We start from the raw sequence: 18,643 nt of genomic DNA on the forward strand, positions 1-18,643 counted from the left end.
GTCTTTTTGATGCCTTTTGTAAAGAACTGATAATCGATAGTGACAATATTACACATGATTAAGCTGTATCACTAACTTGTTCCTAAGATTTGTATATCTGCAATCTGATGAATGTCCTTGCAGTATTTTTGTACCTGGTCAGATTAATCATTGTAGTAGTTATTATGGCATAATCTCAATAACATGAGCAAAATCCTGCAATATCTTGCTCAGATTTTTCTTACTTAGCTGGACAACAATCACTTCAATTTCTTATTTTCCGAAACTTAATTAGATTTGGTAGATATCTATAACTCATCTATAAGTGTGGGTTGATATTAATAAATTGAAATTTTTGGAAATAATACAATGTCAGGATCTTTGAGAGAACAGAATTTTGTCGACATGGTGTTTGAGGCTATTATTGATGAGGTATCCTGGAGAGTTGCAAGCTACTTGTCTTGTTTTGAATCATGTTGTGTGGTTTTTGCCCAGTTGTGTCGGTAGTGTAAGCATCATGCTCAGCTGCTATCGATGGTTAAGTTCATTCATGTGGCGAACACAACTGAAAAAAACTGAAATGAGCGCCACCTACCTGGCACCGTAGAGCTTTGGGTGTGCCCCAACTACTAGTATGGTAAGAATGTTGGGAGGTCTTGAGTTTGAACCCGCCAACGCACTATAATTAAAAGTAATACTTTCATTTCAAATCACAATACATTTTGACTTTTCTTTTACGTGGATGTATATAAACGTATTTTATTATGTTTTTTCACTCATTTTAATATGTATGTAGCCCACATTACAATATTCAATAATACTTATAATTTGGAACGGAGGTGATAGCACACTGACCCACACATGCTCTTGTGAAAATGAACGGGTTGCATCTTAACCGTATTCAGGAGTATTTACTATTCTTTCACAAATTACACAAAGTAGGAGCATGCACACTCCAAAATCCATAGTATTTGTTCCTTTCAGTGTATAATTATATAATTATGATTACTCTAACTTCCTTGATATGTCTATTTACTTTTATGATTTTATTAAGGAAGTATGTGTCATCATTTATTCACAGAAATACTCAAATGAGATTCCAATAGAATGAAGTACATCCATTTGTAAGAAGATAAACTTGAAACGATGCACTTAAACATTTTCAAAAAAATTGAGTACTCATACTAATAACAAAAAAGTTAGCTTGCAAAAATATATTAAAAATATTTTGGTTGATAAGTTGAAAATCGCATCATTATAACTTTGATGAATATTATTTGAATTCTATAATTTATATTAATTTCTACTAACATATGCCTACAAAGAATGGTCAAAGATGCACATTGGAAATATGTGATACCCAAAACGGCATCCCTTTACGAAGGACTAGAGTATATCGTTTATGCAATTTGTGATGTGGATATCATCAAGACCTATAAATTCATGAAAATGTTGGAAATCCGATATCAGATTATTAAGTATGGCAAATATGACTCCCAGGATGACAAATTATGTCATTTCCTTCAGCAAGCATGGAAAATCCTGGCAAAAAAAAGAGCATGGCTTGCTATGCTTGCTGAAAGAAATTACCATCCTTGCGACAATATTATTTGCCATCCTAGGTATTAGATTTGCCATGCTTAAAAAGTAGGATATCAGATTTGTAGCGAAACCTTAAATTTAAGCATGTCGACGAAATGCACAATACTACATAGTATTTATTAATGTTAGATTTTGCCTCCAAAAATGATAGACCCATTGATTTCAAAAGATGCAATTCAGTTGCAACCATTAAATTTATGCTAAACAAAAAGAGTAACTAATCATTTCCGATCCACTTAATTACTTGTACAAAAAAAAGAATGTTGACTAAAAATACATGAATAAAGTTAGAAAAGAATAACAGAAACAAACAGAAAAAGGGAACATAAGATAAAATAAATAAATAACAGAAAACATAAAATAAATAAAAAAGTGGGAAACCAAGAAAGAACAAAAAAAATGGTGCCAAAATAAATTATGTTAATGCCATGGGGGTGCTACCACAACTAATGCAATTTGGTCAAAAATCTGGAATTTATCATGCCCTGATAAGGTAATTTCTTTTTGTTAGGAGAACCCTTCACGGTACTCCATTTTCTTGAACTTGGCGAATAGGCACATTTCTCTGCACTCTAAATATATGAAGCACATTTTATTGCAATGCAATTTTGCGAAGAAAGTGTGGTTGTCCTTAAGCATCGAAGAGATCGGGGCTAATCCATCTGAGATTGATCGAGGAAGAGAATCAGTCGTGGATTTCCTCCTCCAATGCATACACTACCAGGTTGTTCTTGGATAAGGATATGTACAAAAGATAGTGGTCATTGGCCGCTATGTGGTACGAGTGAGGGAAAAGAAATCCAAAGAAAATCCCTCATGGAGAAAACCGGGGAATGGCCGAAGTCTGGGTTATGTCAAATTAAATGTTGATTCTAACAATGACACACTACAAGCTGCAACTGGAACTGTACTGAGAAACTCAAAGGGAAATTTTATTACGGTCGGTAATTGGAACTTGGAAGATTTATTGGAGTGCACACACTCTAATGTTTGAAGCATCTGCTCTTCGGTTTGGACTGTCGCTTGCGCAACCAACTCGTAGCAATAGGTGAATTGAACAACATTGAGGATTAACACAATGAATGTTGGAGCTGTTTCTTCAGGGAGTGTTGTTGCCATCTTTGATAACTGCTATCATATTGCCTACCAATTCCTAGTGATTAAGTTTGAACACTATTTTGGAGAAACAAATCTTGTTGCCCATGAACTAGCAAAGCTAGCAAAACATGTTGTTTGTAATAGTTGGATGGAGGATGCTCCTCCTCTAATATCTCTTCTGATAGATAATGTAACTCTTATTACCAGCAAATAAAGAGGAGCTGATTAATAAGTTCATAAAAAGAAAGACCAAAAAACCGGATCAAACAAAAAACCAAGAACACCACCAAAGCCTAGAACAGAGAGAAAAAAGAAAGATAAAATCAGTAATGGGCCGGCTAGAACGTGATCTGTGCATTGGGCCGACAAAAAAGTGAAGAGGAATTTGCCGGTAAATAAACCTCCCGTTTATATGCCCAAAACAATCGACTAGTCCAGTAGCCCCCGTCCGTCACTCTCTCTCGGTCTCTTTCTTCTACACGTCTCATCTCCATCCCCAAGCCCACCCACCCCACCAATGGATTCCGTCCCGCCGCCGCCGTCCCTGCCACCGTTTGGCTCGCTGCTCCTGCCCTTGTCCTCCGATTCGTCGGTGCCCTCCCTCCCTTGGCCTGACCTCATCGCCGGCGCGGCCGGCGCCACCCTCCGCCTTGTCTCCGCCCACTCACGCCACTTCCTCGCCCTCTCCTGCCTCCTCCTCCTGCCACTCTCCCTCCTCCTCCTCTCCCTCCCCACGCCCTTCCCCGGCGCCTCCCCTTCCGTCTCCCTCCGATCTCCGCATGATTCTTGGAGCAACCCCATCTTGCTTCTCCCTCTCGTGGCGGCGCTTCTTTACCTCGCCGCCTTCGCCGCCGCCGCCGCCAGCGCGCACGCCGGGTTCTTCGGCCGCCCCGTCAAGCTCCTCGCCTCGCTTCTCTCCGTTCCCGCCTCCGTTCCCCGCCTCCTCCTCACAGCCCTCCCGGCTTCCCCTCTTCTGCTTATCCCCCTGCTCCCACTGCCCGCTGGACTTGGCACAGCTATTGCTCTTCTTGGCGTCTCCCTCTTAGCCCCCTTCTGGTCCCTCGCCGGCGCCGCAGCCATCGTGGAGTCCACTGCTGGCCCCTCCCCGCTCCGCCAGAGCTGCCGGCTGCTCTTGGGCGCACGGCTGGCGGCGCTCTCCATGTTCTTGGTCTTTGCCGCAGGCATTGGGCTAGTACTCTGGGGTTTCAGTGGGGTGGCCATGGAGACATATGATGCTGCCACCGGGTGGGCTGGGATGGCGCCGGTTGTGATGAAGGCCATGGTCGGAACGGCAGTGTTGGCTGCAATGATGCTCTATGGAATGGTGATCAACGTGGTATTGTATATGCACTGCCGTGCGCTGCATGGGGAGCTCACTGGAGAGATCTACAATGAATTTGCAAGCTCATATGTTTACCTGCCGTTCGACGAGGGCAAGGATCGTCATATCGTATCGGTGCTCACGCTGTGGCCTTGATTGTCGCGCCATCTGGATAATGGTGAGTTTGTACATCCCAAGCAAAGTTTTGACCACATCGTGATGACTGTGTGTTCATCCCTGCTCCTCTGTGCTCAAGTGTGTGTTCCACTGTGCAAATGTTAAGATGAAATAATGTCTTATTAGCCTCAGATGCTGCACTCTTAACAGATAAGTGTCTTATATATTTACGTTGTTGTATCAATGTTACTGAATAGCAAACCGGTAATTATGTGGATGGTTTACCTCAGAACAACATAGTGGTATATCAGGGATGACTGAAAAGTCCATTCCAATTAAAAGAGTCCAAGTTGGAATTGCTTCAGTGTTTAGAATGCATTTTGCTTGAATGGTACAATGTGGTGTTTGTAACACTACTCGGAAAAGGAAATTCTTTATAGTTTCAGAATTCAGACATACCAAAAGCACATTTATTCGATAGATTTACCATGCGTGTGAAGCTAAAGTTTTACAATTTCAGGTGCTATTGAATGCAAATGTAACCTGCGCAACAACAGCATGCATTATTCTAGTTGCAATTTTCTTCATCGAGGGACATGACTGGTGTTGTTATCCTTACATTAGGAAATAAGTAAATAAGTTGCATTGTAATTCATACCACTATGCAGTTTCTGTAAAGGAGAGTTTAGTATTTTTATGTTGCCAATGCCGAGAAAGATGCATAGCATTGAATTATTTGCAAGGACAAAACTCTGAACTTAGTTTTGATATTGGAGTAGTTGCCCTCCCTATTTGCAACCAATTATTTGACCCTTTGGATCTTTAACTAGTGAAGCACGACACCGATTCAAGAATTACTCGGGCAAATCTTGTATGAAATTAACAACCAATCAAAAGTGACATCTAGTTACTCATGTCAACAGTATATGGGGTCAATGCACTCACAGTGTGATTGTTTGCTCCTCAAACAGTCAAACTCACATGATCTTACTGTAATACAATCTATGGAGTATATTGTACTCCCTCCGCCCCCTAATATAATATCGTTTTTAACACTAGTGTAGTGTTTTTTAGGAGAAGAAATAACCATATATTCCACTTCCATTCAATAACCCGCACAAGCAAACTGCGCTGCGTTGCATTGTTACTACAATATCTTTTTACATGTGTGATACTAAATAATGATAGCAATAGTTTAAAAACATTTCCAAAACATGTGTGATACTGCAGTGTGCAGTGGATGGGATCTTACTGAATCCGAGGACACTACACTGTGAAGTAATTTAGTTTGTAAAAAGCATATAATAACCATCATTAGTAGCTTCTTTCAGGTTTCTTGAGATTTGGTAGCTGCAAATACCTTGCAGTTAGTAGGTTTACAAATTGCAACAAGCACTTCTATGGGTTTCTTCCAACAAAAACACTGATCATAGTTTCAGCAGGCACACCTATCCAGCACCGACAAGCCTACCAAATACACAGCTGATTAGGTATTGGCAGCAGCGAAATGTGTACTACAATATTGCGAGTAGGTAACGAAGGATAATTGTGATTGGAACCGGACGATGTTTAAGCCTTGATATAGGCTGGATTTTTCATACCTGCCGGTCAGTTTTGTCTCTGATGCTGAGCAGAGTTGGACAGAGTGGATCCATCGTGCTTACTTCCCTGCCTAACTCAGCTCAATACCATTTCACATGGTATACAATGTTCCATTGTGCTCCATCTCAGGTCCTGGCTAGATCGATCGAGTTTATTAAATGATGGATCTTTTATTCAGATTCAAATAGCGTACATTTGTTCCTGAAGAAACAATAATTCCTAACGTATAGAGATCAATGGAAAACAGCGTGATATGAGAGCAGCATTTTGGCTCCCAGGCTCAGATGAGCCCCGGAGTGAACAGTACCGTGATTTAAAATAGTAAACAAATCCAAAAACTCCAATTTTTTTGTCACGAAAGATGTTTAAGTGTGTGATGTCCATGCCAAATTTAAAGAAGTTTGAACATTCGAGAGCTCCTCATGACAAAAAAAATCAGGTCTGAAAGAAACATTAAAAGAATAACACTTTTCATGCCTGGAATTGTCTTTTTTGCTGTGCGCTACTCGAATGTCCAAACATCCACGAATATCACGTGCATGCACGTCTTGCTTGCAAAAAGTAAATTCTTTACTTTTTTATTTTTAATTGCAGTATTGTTTACGGGGCTCATCTGAGCCCGGCACCCCCTACTTTTTTATTTTTAATTGCAGTATTGTTTACGGGGCTCATCTGAGCCCGGCACCGAAGGGGGTTTCCGCCTACAACGTTGTTAATAGTACATGTTATAGCGTTCTAAACAATGCCCAACTAAATAAAATCATTGGGTAAATCCTAGGCTAATGACATGATAACTCAAAGAATCCAATCACTCTGTTAATTGACATTTGTAATAATTTGGAAATTAAGGGACATGGGCGGTTTTTAAAGCACTTTTTTGCATAAAAATATTCAATCTCACTAAAGGAAAATGTTTTATTTGAAACATTTTTCCTTTCTGAAAAAAGAAATGGAAATTTTTTTGAAATCTAATGATTAGAATAGCGGCAGATTATAAGGATCCCCACAAAAGAGTTGCACGCTCGGGTTAAAAAACTGCGAAAATTAGCTTGGAAAGAAATGTTTTGGAAGCTCCGTTGCGGGACTCGGACCTAGCCGTTCAAGGAGAATCAGCTGGAACGACCGAACTTATGATTCCATAGGATTTTATTGAAAAGAATCCTAACACTTCATTGGGTGGGATGGCGGAACAAACCAAAAATATTTATCTTATTTGACAAATTAATAAATAAGACACACACCGCACTCCTCCTCCCTCCCCCCCCCCCACTCCCCCAATAAAAGTTATGGCTCCTCAAACTATTCTGGTATGGGGAGCTAGACCATAAATAGCCATTCCTTGAAACCCTTAACTCCTCAAATATTTGAAGAATTGTCTCTCAAAACTTACCCCTATTGCTCAAATTTGAGCAGAAAATATATATTTCCTCATAGACTTTTTCTCTTCTGCTCTCACCACTTTTCATGACACAAATGTAACCCTAATCCTGGTCTACGCCCCCATTCCCCCTGACTCGGGGCCTAATTAGAGCCATGACTGATCTGAATTCTCGAGCCACTCCAAGCCCTAGCCATGATTTCCACCATTCTGAAAGTGCGTTATATCGACTAGAGGGGGGTGAATAGGAGATTTTTAGGATTTCATCACTGAGGAAATTCTTTTTGAGGAAATTCCTCACTGATGACTAACTTACAGCGGAAACAGTAAAGGATCAGGTGTGCAAAGTTTCACTACAACAGTTTTTCAGTACGAGGAATGTGAAAACAGATTGCACAGTAAGCAGGCACGCAGAAAACAGATGAGGATTAACTTGCGTGAGGAATTTGGGGTTGAGGAATATCAGAGAAAGTCTTCAGCAAATTCTTCAAACAGTGACAGTGAAAATCATCAACACATAATCTGAGGAATATAAAGAGTTGACGAATTATAACCCGTTCCACAACGAAGACAGTAGTTGATGACCCAGTTCCAACTGTTGTGACAGTTGTACATCTGGTTTGGAGCGGCTTGGTATTGAAACCGAAAGATACACAGTCCCGGGACACACAGTCCCTATCGTATTCTCCTTGGGCTAAGAACACACAGTCCTCGCCCAACACTCGTGGTAAGTCTTCAGGGCAGACTTCCAAACCCTCACAAACTTGGTCACCCGGCGATCCACAATTGACTGCTGGATTGCTCTAGACCATGACGCCTAACCGTCTGGAGGATGCATAGTCCTCAAAGGTAAAAGGCTTCAGTCCCACACAGGAACAACTTCTTCAGTGATGCTCAATCACTTGGTTCTCGGTTTGTGGTTTGGTGTTTGGGGTATTTCCTCACTGATGAATTACTCTCGAAGACACTGAGGAATTGGGTTGCTCTTATGACAAGTGTCAGTTTCTAACGGAGCAGCCAACCATCTAATGGTTGTGGGGGCGGCTATTTATAGCCTGGGAGCATCTCGACATGATTTGACACTAATGCCCTTAAATAATATGACCGTTGGTGTGGATAAGACCAATGATCTGGTGTGGCTATCGAAACGGTCGGGACCCTCAACTGTGAGAGTCCTCATGTCACTCATATTCCTCACTTGAGGCTTTTGGTAGGATTAGGCTTGGGTTGAGCATCATGAGGAAATTCATTCCAATGTGTTACCTCGACCCCCTTTAACAGTACAGTGTTCCTATTACTCAAGTGTGAAGAAAACAAAACAGAAAGAGTAAATCTTCATGCTTCAAAGTCTTCAGAATGATTTTCTTCAGGACACACCGAATTCCTCAATTTCAATATCTTCATGAGGAATATCAATTTCATCGCAGATTCTTCGCGATTCAATTCTTCAGCTTCAGACCAATTTCTTCAATCGAAGATATACATTTTTAGGGGTCGATATTCATCAAATATTTCAAACTCCTCAGTGACTTATAGATCCTGTGTACACTCATGAACACATTACATACTTAACCTATAAGTCTTCAAACCACCAAAATCACTAAGGGGCACTAGATGCACTTACAGATTCGGGTAGATATCACTGCAAAGGTGGCTGCAATCGTCGTCTCACGCAAGGACGCAATCGTCGCAAGTTCCAATTCGAGGTCCTTCTTCCCACCATCGAAGGAGGACCATGATGAGGATCTGGTAGAGGCTGTCAGTGAGGTAGCGGAGGGAGGTGTGTGTGTGTGGGGGGGCAAGTTCTCTCGCGGAAAGAGGTGGAACAAGTGTATGACCGGCGTCGGTGAGGGCGCCTTGGCTATTATGGAGAGGGATCACGATGCCATGTTTGTGGAGCTCAGCGACACCGACTCTGTCGACCACGAGCACATGGCGTCGATGCGGAGGGCCACCACTTACTGCGAGGCCTTGGGATTCGGCAAGGCATCGATCGTTGATCTTCCCTCCGAGGAGTAGTAGTTTTACCTTGTATTAGCTTGTTTTAGATTTAATTATGTGCTAATCTAGTTTAGGCTTCTGTTTGAAATCACTATTTGTGCTTTGAGCTTTTGAGAACTTATGAATTTGAGGAAGGCCGTGCAAAAAATTCAACTCCTCCAAATTGGAGGAGTTAAGTATTACGGGGGACGTTTGGAAAGCAATAGGGGAAGGGCCAGAGGTCCTCATGGTTGATCACTGGGAACTGCAGAATCGATTAATTTTAGCTAGTTACAACCAAAAAAAAAAAAAAAAACTATTGTCATACCCATACCTCAGGAAATTGTACTACCATTCATGGGAAGCGTAATAACAAGAGTCAAAGCCTCCAAAGACTCCTGCCATGTCCTGACGACAGTATATAACTATATACTGCACTTAGTTTGCATGTACGCATCCACTCCCATGAGGCCATATGCGTCAATCATTCCAACATATTCCTCATCACCCCCAAGTTGCATGCATTGCTGCATCGATGTGATCCACGCCGTCGTGCTCCGCATCGATCTGATGCGGCGCTAGCACTAGACTCCAACCTTAATCAGACCACCGTCACCTTCCCCGCCGGTCCTCGGCATGGCTTGCACATTAGTCAGCCCATACAGCTCGACTTCAGGCGTCCAACCAATCACTCCCCTCCCTCGGGCCATCTGCCGCCATATGCAACCACGAGCTAGCTAGCCGGAGACACACGCCCACTATATATACTCGCCAATGTCATGCTTCCCTTCTCATCAAACCATCAGCACAGTCTTCTCGTCCACTAGCTGGTCGTCAAGGTATGGCCGCCACCGTGGTGAGGTGCCTGCTCATGGCTGCCGCTGTCCTGGCCCCGCTTCTCGCCGGCTCCGAGGGCGCATTCCTGTCGTCCAAGTTCTACGACCGGAGGTGCCCGAGCTTGCAGGCCATCGTGCGGTCGGTGATGACCCAGGCCGTCGCGGCGGAGCCAAGGATGGGCGCGTCCATCCTCCGCCTCTTCTTCCACGACTGCTTCGTCAATGTGAGTGGGAGTACACTTGTGTTGTGTCATTTCCTTTGTTCATATATAGCGTGTGTATGTAGTTGTTGATTTGCTGATCTCGGAATTGTTTTCTTGCGCAGGGCTGCGACGCGTCCATCTTGCTCGACGACACCGCCAACTTCACCGGCGAGAAGAACGCCGGGCCGAACGCCAACTCGGTGCGCGGCTACGACGTCATCGACACCATCAAGGCCCAGGTCGAGGCGGCCTGCAAGGCCACCGTCTCCTGCGCCGACATCGTCGCCCTCGCCGCACGGGACAGCGTCAACCTGGTAACCAGCCGCTCTGGCTCATCCGCGATCCATATGCACGTCGCCATTGATAAACTTACTTATCAGTAAGATGATTCATGCAATGCAGCTCGGCGGGCCGGCCTGGGCGGTGCAGCTTGGCCGCCGCGACGCGCGGAACGCGAGCCAGAGCGCGGCCAACTCCAACCTCCCGAGCCCGGGGTCCAGCCTCGCCTCCCTCATCGCCACGTTCGGCAGCAAGGGGCTGTCGCCGCGGGACATGACGGCGCTGTCCGGCGCGCACACCATCGGGCAGTCCCGGTGCGCCACCTTCCGCGACCGCATCTACAACGACACCAACATCGACCCCAAGTTCGCGGCGCTCCGGAAGCAGACGTGCCCGCAGACCGGCGGCGACGCCGCGCTCGCGCCCATCGACGTTTCGACGCCGACCTGGTTCGACACCACCTACTACGAGAACCTCGCGAACAAGCAGGGGCTCTTCCACTCGGACCAGGAGCTGTACAACGGCGGGTCGCAGGACGCAATGGTGAGGGTGTACATGCGCAACCCGGACATATTCGCCGGCGACTTCGCCAAGGCGATGGGGAAGATGGGTAGCCTCATGCCGTCGGCGGATACGCCGACGGAGATCAGGTTGGACTGCAAGAAGATCAACTAAGGTCAACCGGAGGATGAATCAAGACTCAAGACTCAAGACTCAAGTCCAGTCCGTACGAAGTCGAGAGGCTATGCTCACAGCTTCACTCAGACTCAGAGTACATTGAACAGTGAAAGGGGCTGTTAGCCGATATGGAATTAGCTAGTACCGTTGGGCATGGATGGCGAGCCATCTCAAAAACAAGGAACTAGCTAGTAATCCCGTCGTCATTTCCATTTTGTTACTGGCAATTGTAATGATCAATTAATCAAGATTTATTTTCAAAAAATTAATCAAGATTTCTTTTCACGAACTGGCGTAGTAGATGGATCAGCTTGAGATCGCACTCAATCCGACAGCGGAGTCTACTGAGACACCATGACAGACGTCAAACTGATAGTAACAATTAAAAATCAAACTTGCTGCACCTGATCTGTCAGAGCCTAAACAAAACATTTAGTTTACCAGTTAAAGAAAAAATTAGTTCACCTACATCCCAATCAATAATGCAGTGGAAGTTGGCACGCACAGATCGAGCGCGACATGCGTCATGGGCATGGATGGCGCACAGCCCCAAGTTCCGGTGCGAGCAAACATGCGCGCACGGTGACATACTACATACTGAGATGATGACAATGGCAGCCAGCCAGGCCACCACTTGCCGGCGACGAGATAGGCGCCCGCCGATTCGGGTTGTCTCGTCACGTGGGAGCGGTGACCTAACTGTTTGTCGCACGGCGTTGTGACAGCGCGCGTGGAGCCGCACGTTTGCCCGGAGGCGGCGGCTGGCTGGCTGACTCGACAGGCTCGGTCCTTCCATTTTGCGCCGCCGCGCAAGAAGAACCCCGGCATTATCGGCTGGTCCGTGCCGCCGTGGGCTCGGCCATCACGGGGCGCCGTCGCGTCCGGCGGTTGGAGGCCATGCCCTGCCGTGTCATTGCACAGCCTCGTGTGCCTGAGGAAAACGACGCCGGCCGCAGGCATCCTATCCTGAAGCCGGATCGGTGAGCCGAAGGACGTGGGGTTGGCGAGCTAGGCCGCGAAACGTGGGTGGAGTGCTTGATATGAAATGGCAAGTGGTGCGTCCGACGGAAGGTGGCAGAGGGAGATTCGGTCGTGTTTGCTTCTCCACGCTGTGGTCGTCACGGCGGGAATCTCTATGAGGATCCGGCAGACCAAGAGGACAAAGTTATGGGAGATGTTTTATAGCCCATTCACTGGCAGACGCTGACGATCACGACTCCATGCGTGGGTGATCATGTTAGACCATCTATATTTCAACATCGTAAATATGATTCCCTAAACGTTCGTGTACGCGTCCTGTCAGTGACTGGACGTGTTCCTATCTATCCGTCCGTGTATTCACATCTTTTATTTTCTTCATTGTATGTTTGGTCAGTTGCACGTGATTGATGAAGAGGAACAGAGAAAAAAAAGAATGAATAAAAAAAGGTGGTCCGGATGGAGGCCGCGTCCTATGTGGCGGACTCACAGGACGTGTCCGGGCACATCCGCGAGCAATCATATCCTTTCCATATTTGAGATGGATACGAGGATTCGCGAACAGCCCGGTCGTATAGGAATGATATGAGGGGTCCGGTTAGGTGACTTTCTTCCTTCTCTTCCGGTTAGGTCACTGACCGAACACATCCATAAGGGTATGAGGGATCATTTGAGAGGTCCGATTATAGACACACTTAACTATGAATTAACAACCAGCCCCCCTCCCAGATGCGAGAAAAAGGAAAAGTTCCAAAGAAAAAGTGTATGTATTTTCATTTTCTTTTTTCGGGTATTCATTTTTTTTCCTTGGACGCCCATAACTCACGAACGTTGGTCACGGAGGATGGCATTTGCGAACGTTCGCCTGTCAAATTTAGCATAGAGGGAGACAGAAGAAGTGACGGTTTCTTCAGCCAACGTTCGCAAATTGATGCCTTTTTTAAAAACGGAGGCAAAAGCTTTGGCTCATTCATTAAATAAGAAAAAATAGAGTTTGTTACACGCCATCGAAATACATGACATGCGGATTACTCGTGAGCAATAAAAAACCCTAGTTTCTTTGCTACATCAATGACCCAAAGGTTTGCCTCGTGGGAGATGGAAGCAAGCAAGATTGGCGGTGGGGCACTCTTTTGCTTGAAAACTCTTGCATTTCGCTCGTTCAAGACTGTCCAAAAGACAAGCATGGTGATGGAGGCCTTGGCTTGTCAATCTGGTGTTCCTTCGACGCAAGTGCTTGCCCATCAATCTTCAACCGTGTCAAGGGCCAAGCAAAAGTGTCGAGCCCGAGCATGGGGAATTTCCCAATGACCAAAGACCAAAGGCGCCGGATGAAGCGACACTTGTAGAAGAGATGGGTCCCGTACACTTGTACCGTCATGCAGAGGGGGCAAACATCACAATTTGGCCACCCTCACTTTGCTAATCTATCCGCCGTCCAGATTCTATCCTGAAGATCTAGCCAAGCATTTTTTTTACTTTTGAAGGTACCCAAACCATCAAGATCATCCTATCTGTGGGCGAAAGGACCATCCCTAGGAATTGCGCCTTGTATGCTGAAGTTGCCGAGTACGACCCATTGCTCGTATGCTTCCAAACGGTTTCATCCTCGGTGAGCTCGTCAAGGTGGACCTCATTGACAAGCATCCAAAGAGTGAAGAACTGGGTGGCATGCTCAGCGGTGACGTTGATGAGGGTTTTGATCTTGAGTATCCACGCGTTGTGCTTGAGGGCCTCTCTCTATTCCATTTTTTTTCTCTTGGAAGCTTCATAAATGAGAGGGGCAATGTCTTTTGGCATACACCCAAGTAGCCAGGGAGAGTCCCAAAAGGGTGCCGTCGCGCCATTACCAACGGTGATGGTTGTGGAAGCATAGGAAAAGCTCGGGTCCTTCGCCACACTTGGGATCTCCAACCCCACCTACATCTTGGTGGACTCCTTCCATTCATACTATGTCCATCGTAATTGGAGAGCCCTTGTAAACTTGGCGGTGTTGAGTACCTCGAGCCCTCCTTGTGAAAGTGGACGACAAACTTTCTCCCAGTTCACATTGCATTTGGCCCCCCCTGTCTTGTCCGAACCGGACCATAGGAACGCTCTTTTGAGCTTGTTGACATTGTGAAGGATGGTTGGCGGGATGATCAACGGGATGGCGGGGTAGACCACTTGGGAAGTGAGCACGGACTTGATGAGGGTCGTTTCGCGATGTTGGTGATGTTCCGGCCATCATATGTTGGCAGTTTGCTTGCCACTCTATCCACGAGGAATTGAAGGTCCATCAATTTCAGCTTCCACACAGAGGCGGGGAGTCCCAAGTATTGCAACGGAAAAGATGCTCGCGTAGCCGATAAGCTTTGAGTTAGGTGATCCAAATCAAGGTGGTTGCAACGAATGGGAATGACCGAGCTCTTTTGGAAATTGGTGCAAAGGCCCGTGATGTCCCCAACCCCCTCAAAATGCCAGCGAAGTTATCAACATCATGCTTGATCGGTGCGAAGAAGACGGTCGCGTCATCTGCGTAGAGAGAAGTCCTCATCATGCCCCTCCCTGAATTTTATGGAGGACCCCCTTGTTTGTTTTCGCATCAACAATTTTTTGGAGCGGGTCGATGGAGATGACAAATAGAAGCGGGGAAATAGGATCTCCCCGTCGAAGCCCCTTTCCATGATTTATTGGGCAGCCGACAATACCATTCAGAAGGATCCTCGAGGATGAAGAGCTAAGAAGGGCCGCAATCGAATCCCTGAATTTACTTGGAAATCCTCGCCGCTAGAGGAGATCAAGCCAGTACTCCCACTTTAGGAGTCATAGGCGTTCCGAATGTTGAGCTTGAATAGGAGGGATAGAGTCTTCCTCTTGTGAAGGCGCCGGGCAAGGTTGCGGACATGCAAGAAATTGTCGTGGATGCTTCTTGTTTTTATGAAGGCTCTTTGGGCATTAGAGATGATATTTTCCATATGTGGGTCTAGCATCATGGATAGCACCTTCGCAATAATATTTGCGATCGTGTGGATGAGGCTAATGGGTCTATAGTCGGCGATCCCCTTTGCCCCTTCCTTTTTGGGCAAGAGCACCACATTTGCAGATTTGAGCCAATGGAGATTTGAGGTGTCGAGGGAGTCAAAAATATGTGACGACCCTCATGAGATCGGGCTTGATGATGCCCAACACTTCTTGAAAAAGAGCCCATGTGAATCCATCCGTACCTAGCGCCTTGTAACTTGGCATGTCGTTGATTGCATCAAGGACCTAACTCTAGGCCATTGGGGAGCCAAGATCATGCAAGGCAAGAGGCTCCAAATTTAGTTCATCCTAGTTGAAATCTTTATGGCATCAAGGGCCACCCTTCGGGACCTTCGAAAAATGGTCGTGGATTAGCTTTCCTTTTTCGTCGTGCTTGGAGACCCATCCATGCACATTTTTGATTCTATGGATATGATTGTTACTCCGCCTTGCATTGACCCAGCGGTGGTCGAATTTTGTATTAGCATCCCCTTCTCTAAGGTTGGCAATTATAGCACATTGTTTCTTGTGTGCTCTTTCGAGCGCAGCCAATGCGATGACCGTTCTCTTGTGCCCGACCCGGAGCTCAACTTCCTCGGTGGAGAGGAGCCTGTCCTCTTGGGCAATGTCGAGGCTAAGAGGGTGGGGATGTCGCCTAGGGGGGGGGGGTAAATAGGCGCTTTAAAATAATAACGGTTTAGGCTTGAACAAATGCGGAATAAAACTAACGTTTAGTTAGTCAAGGACAAAACCTAAAACAACTAGGAACACGTATGTGCACCAACAACTTATGCTAAGCAAGATAAAAAACTAAGTGATAGCAAGTTATATAACAAGAAACAATATGGTTATCACTAAGTAAAGTTCATAAGCAAAGGCCCGGGTAGAGATAACCGAGGCACACAGAGACGACGATGTATCCCGAATTTCACATCCTTGCAGATGCTATTCTCCGTTTGGACTATTGTGGAGGCACAATGCTTTCCAAAAAGCCACTAGGGCCACTGTAATCTCACCACGCCCTCACATAATGCAAGATGCCATGGTTCCACTAAGGGACCCTTGAGGGTGGTCACCTAAACCCTAAACCCTGAATCGAACCGGGACCAATGTCCCAGCAAACCGAACCGGGACCAATGCGTGGTATTGGTCCCGGTTTTGGTTTGAACCAAAACCAAGATGACTCATTTCTTTTCTCTCAAAAAACACATTAAATAAGTAATCTTTTAGGTACAGCAATAATAATAAGATGCTCCATATAAGCTATAATTATTGGAGTACATTAGCACAATGCATTGGAAGGGCTATATCTAAGTGTATATTTAATGCATATGATATATAGTCTCAGATATAATGCATTTGGCGTTTTGGCTCTCGGCCTCCATGAAGCCCGAATTTTTGACAATTCAAAATTCAAAAAATTTGATTTAAAAAAACTGAAAATAATTGTACAACTAAACAAGAATGTTAGAAGTACGTGTACAAAATTTCAGGATGAATTACGTTGAAATGTGACATGTGCAAAAAAGATAAATTCATGGTCTAAAAGGATGAATAGTATCATATGTTAAAAAGGCTCAGATTTATTTTACATAGCTCTCATTTCAATGTATTTCGTTCTGAAGATTTACACACTTGTGCATTATGCCTTCATCTATTATTGTAATGTTTTCAGTATTTTTTGAAATATAAAAATATGAATTTTCATAAATTTTGAACTTTGCATTCGGAGGTCTTCACGAGTTCGGCCTTCAAAAGCATTTTCCGATTTGAAGTACTCCATATAAGCTGTAAGTATGTGATAATTATGTGCCTATTTGCATATAAGCTATAACTATTTGATAATTTCGTGCCTATTTGCAGTACTGTAAATAGGCATTAAATTATCAAATACGGAGTAGTTAATTGCTGTCACAAATAGAAGCAATCCAGGTTTTGGGGACGACCGAACAACACCAAGCACTGACCGCGTTCCCTTGAGTGAACTGAGCCGACTGGGCATATCACGAACCTAACTTGATCGCCATGGCTGTTGGTCCTACGTTGATGCACTGCCTGCTCGCCGTCTGTCTCCTCTCCTCCGTCGCCCACGCGCAGCTCTCGACGACTTTCTACTCCAGGTCCTGCCCGAGCCTGGAGAGCACCGTGTGGGCGGTGATGAAGCAGGCCGTCGTCAACGACCGGCGGATGGGCGCGTCCCTTCTGAGGCTCTTCTTCCACGACTGCTTCGTGCAGGTGATGACTCGTCGCACTTGACTACACAGTCTACACTTTTCGCATGATAATTCTGACATGCGTGTACTGCAGGGCTGTGACGGCTCGGTTCTTCTTGACGCCGGCGGCGAGAAGGCCGCCGGCCCGAACGCGAACTCCCTGCGTGGCTTCGAGGTCATCGACGCCATCAAGGCGCGCGTGGAGGCCGCGTGCCCCGGCGTCGTCTCCTGCGCCGACATCCTCGCGCTCGCGGCGCGCGACGGAACGTTCCTGGTGCGTCACGGCCGGCCAAACTTAGCCATCGACTTCCGGAGTGATCTGCTCATTGCAACTTACTACCCCCTCGTTTCAAAATAAGTTATTCAACTTTGTATTAATTTTATACTAAAACTGATATAAAGTTAAATCATTTATTTCAAAGCAGAGGGAGTACATAATTTCCATGTTTAGAATCTTTTTTTTTAGGGGAATGTTTAGAATCTTATTAATGTGTCTGTTTCGTTTGTTCTTACATCTGTAGCTCCACGGGCCGACCTGGCCAGTGCCGCTCGGCCGGCGCGACTCGACGACGGCGAGCCAGTCCCTCGCCAACCACAACCTCCCCGCGGTCAACTACAGCCTCGCCACCCTAATCTCCACGTTCGCGAGGCAAGGGCTCTCGCCGACGGACATGACGGCGCTCTCCGGCGCGCACACCATCGGCCAGGCCCGGTGCACCACCTTCCGCGACCGCATCTACGACAAGTCCAACTCCAACATCGACGCGACCTTCGCGAGGCGGCAGCAGCGCACCTGCCCCATCTCCGGCGGGGACGACAACCTGGCGCCGTTGGACGTGCAGACCCCCAGGGCCTTCGACGGCGCCTACTACCAGAACCTCATGGCGCAACGCGGCCTGTTCCGCTCCGACCAGGCGCTGTTCAGCGGAGGGTCGCAGGACGCGCTGGTGCGGTAGTACGGCACCAACCCCGCGCTCTTCCGGAGCGACTTCGCCAAGGCCATGATAAAGATGGGCAACATACATCCGCTCACCGGCACCGCCGGCCAGATCAGGAAAAACTGCAGATTCGTCAACAAGTAGATCCAGCGCCCAGACGGTGGGACGGAACTCTCAAATGTTGCATCGTTGCAAAACATAGTACACCATTTGTAGTATACTATTACATCATCTCTAACAGATGCCCTATTCTATATGCATTTCGATGTCATAGTACATCCGGTTTAGAAAAACTCTTGTAAACAGAAGGTTGATTTCCTGAGAAATCAGTCACGTCGGCTCAACGCCACACGTACTTCTCAGGCCCGCGCTTGACTCGATTTTATCCCCATCGCAACGAGAGCCAATCATTTCCTTCGCATGCTCGAGTACGAGTCG

General features: G+C 46.0%; 2 protein-coding genes and 1 pseudogene across 4 annotated transcripts; all 3 read left to right on the plus strand.

Annotated features, from left to right (window-relative positions):
- Positions 1 to 3,141: 3,141 nt before the first annotated feature.
- On the plus strand, positions 3,142 to 5,925 carry LOC123411644. Of its 3 annotated transcripts, none has more exons than XM_045104608.1 (2): positions 3,142 to 4,178; positions 5,557 to 5,925. In XM_045104608.1, the coding sequence occupies exon 1, from the start codon at positions 3,197 to 3,199 to the stop codon at positions 4,154 to 4,156; it is 960 nt and encodes a 319-aa protein (XP_044960543.1). In that variant the 5' UTR covers positions 3,142 to 3,196; the 3' UTR covers positions 4,157 to 4,178; positions 5,557 to 5,925. The 3 variants fall into 3 exon arrangements, with proteins under 3 accessions (XP_044960543.1, XP_044960542.1, XP_044960540.1); XM_045104607.1 differs by having other exon boundaries at positions 5,560 to 5,925; XM_045104605.1 differs by lacking the exon at positions 5,557 to 5,925 and adding an exon at positions 4,638 to 4,852.
- A 3,934-nt stretch (positions 5,926 to 9,859) lies between these two features.
- Positions 9,860 to 11,358, plus strand: LOC123411643 (peroxidase P7-like). Its single transcript, XM_045104604.1, has 3 exons — positions 9,860 to 10,137; positions 10,239 to 10,430; positions 10,519 to 11,358. The coding sequence occupies exons 1-3, from the start codon at positions 9,919 to 9,921 to the stop codon at positions 11,068 to 11,070; spliced, it is 963 nt and encodes a 320-aa protein (XP_044960539.1). The 5' UTR covers positions 9,860 to 9,918; the 3' UTR covers positions 11,071 to 11,358.
- A 5,658-nt stretch (positions 11,359 to 17,016) lies between these two features.
- LOC123411645 lies at positions 17,017 to 18,643 on the plus strand (annotated as a pseudogene).

This window comes from Hordeum vulgare, chromosome 7H (genome assembly GCF_904849725.1).
Source record: "Hordeum vulgare subsp. vulgare chromosome 7H, MorexV3_pseudomolecules_assembly, whole genome shotgun sequence".
Taxonomy (NCBI): Eukaryota; Viridiplantae; Streptophyta; class Magnoliopsida; order Poales; family Poaceae; genus Hordeum; species Hordeum vulgare.

What these genes read in the sequence shown, in the direction of transcription:
- LOC123411643 (XM_045104604.1), top strand. Translation starts at nt 9,919, where the DNA reads ATGGCCGCCACCGTGGTGAGGTGCCTGCTCATGGCTGCCGCTGTCCTG. An exon ending in TCCACGACTGCTTCGTCAAT is followed by an intron (nt 10,138 to 10,238) that starts GTGAGTGGGAGT and finishes TTTCTTGCGCAG; the next exon opens with GGCTGCGACGCGTCCATCTT. An exon ending in CACGGGACAGCGTCAACCTG is followed by an intron (nt 10,431 to 10,518) that starts GTAACCAGCCGC and finishes CATGCAATGCAG; the next exon opens with CTCGGCGGGCCGGCCTGGGC.
- LOC123411644 (XM_045104608.1), top strand. Translation starts at nt 3,197, where the DNA reads ATGGATTCCGTCCCGCCGCCGCCGTCCCTGCCACCGTTTGGCTCGCTG.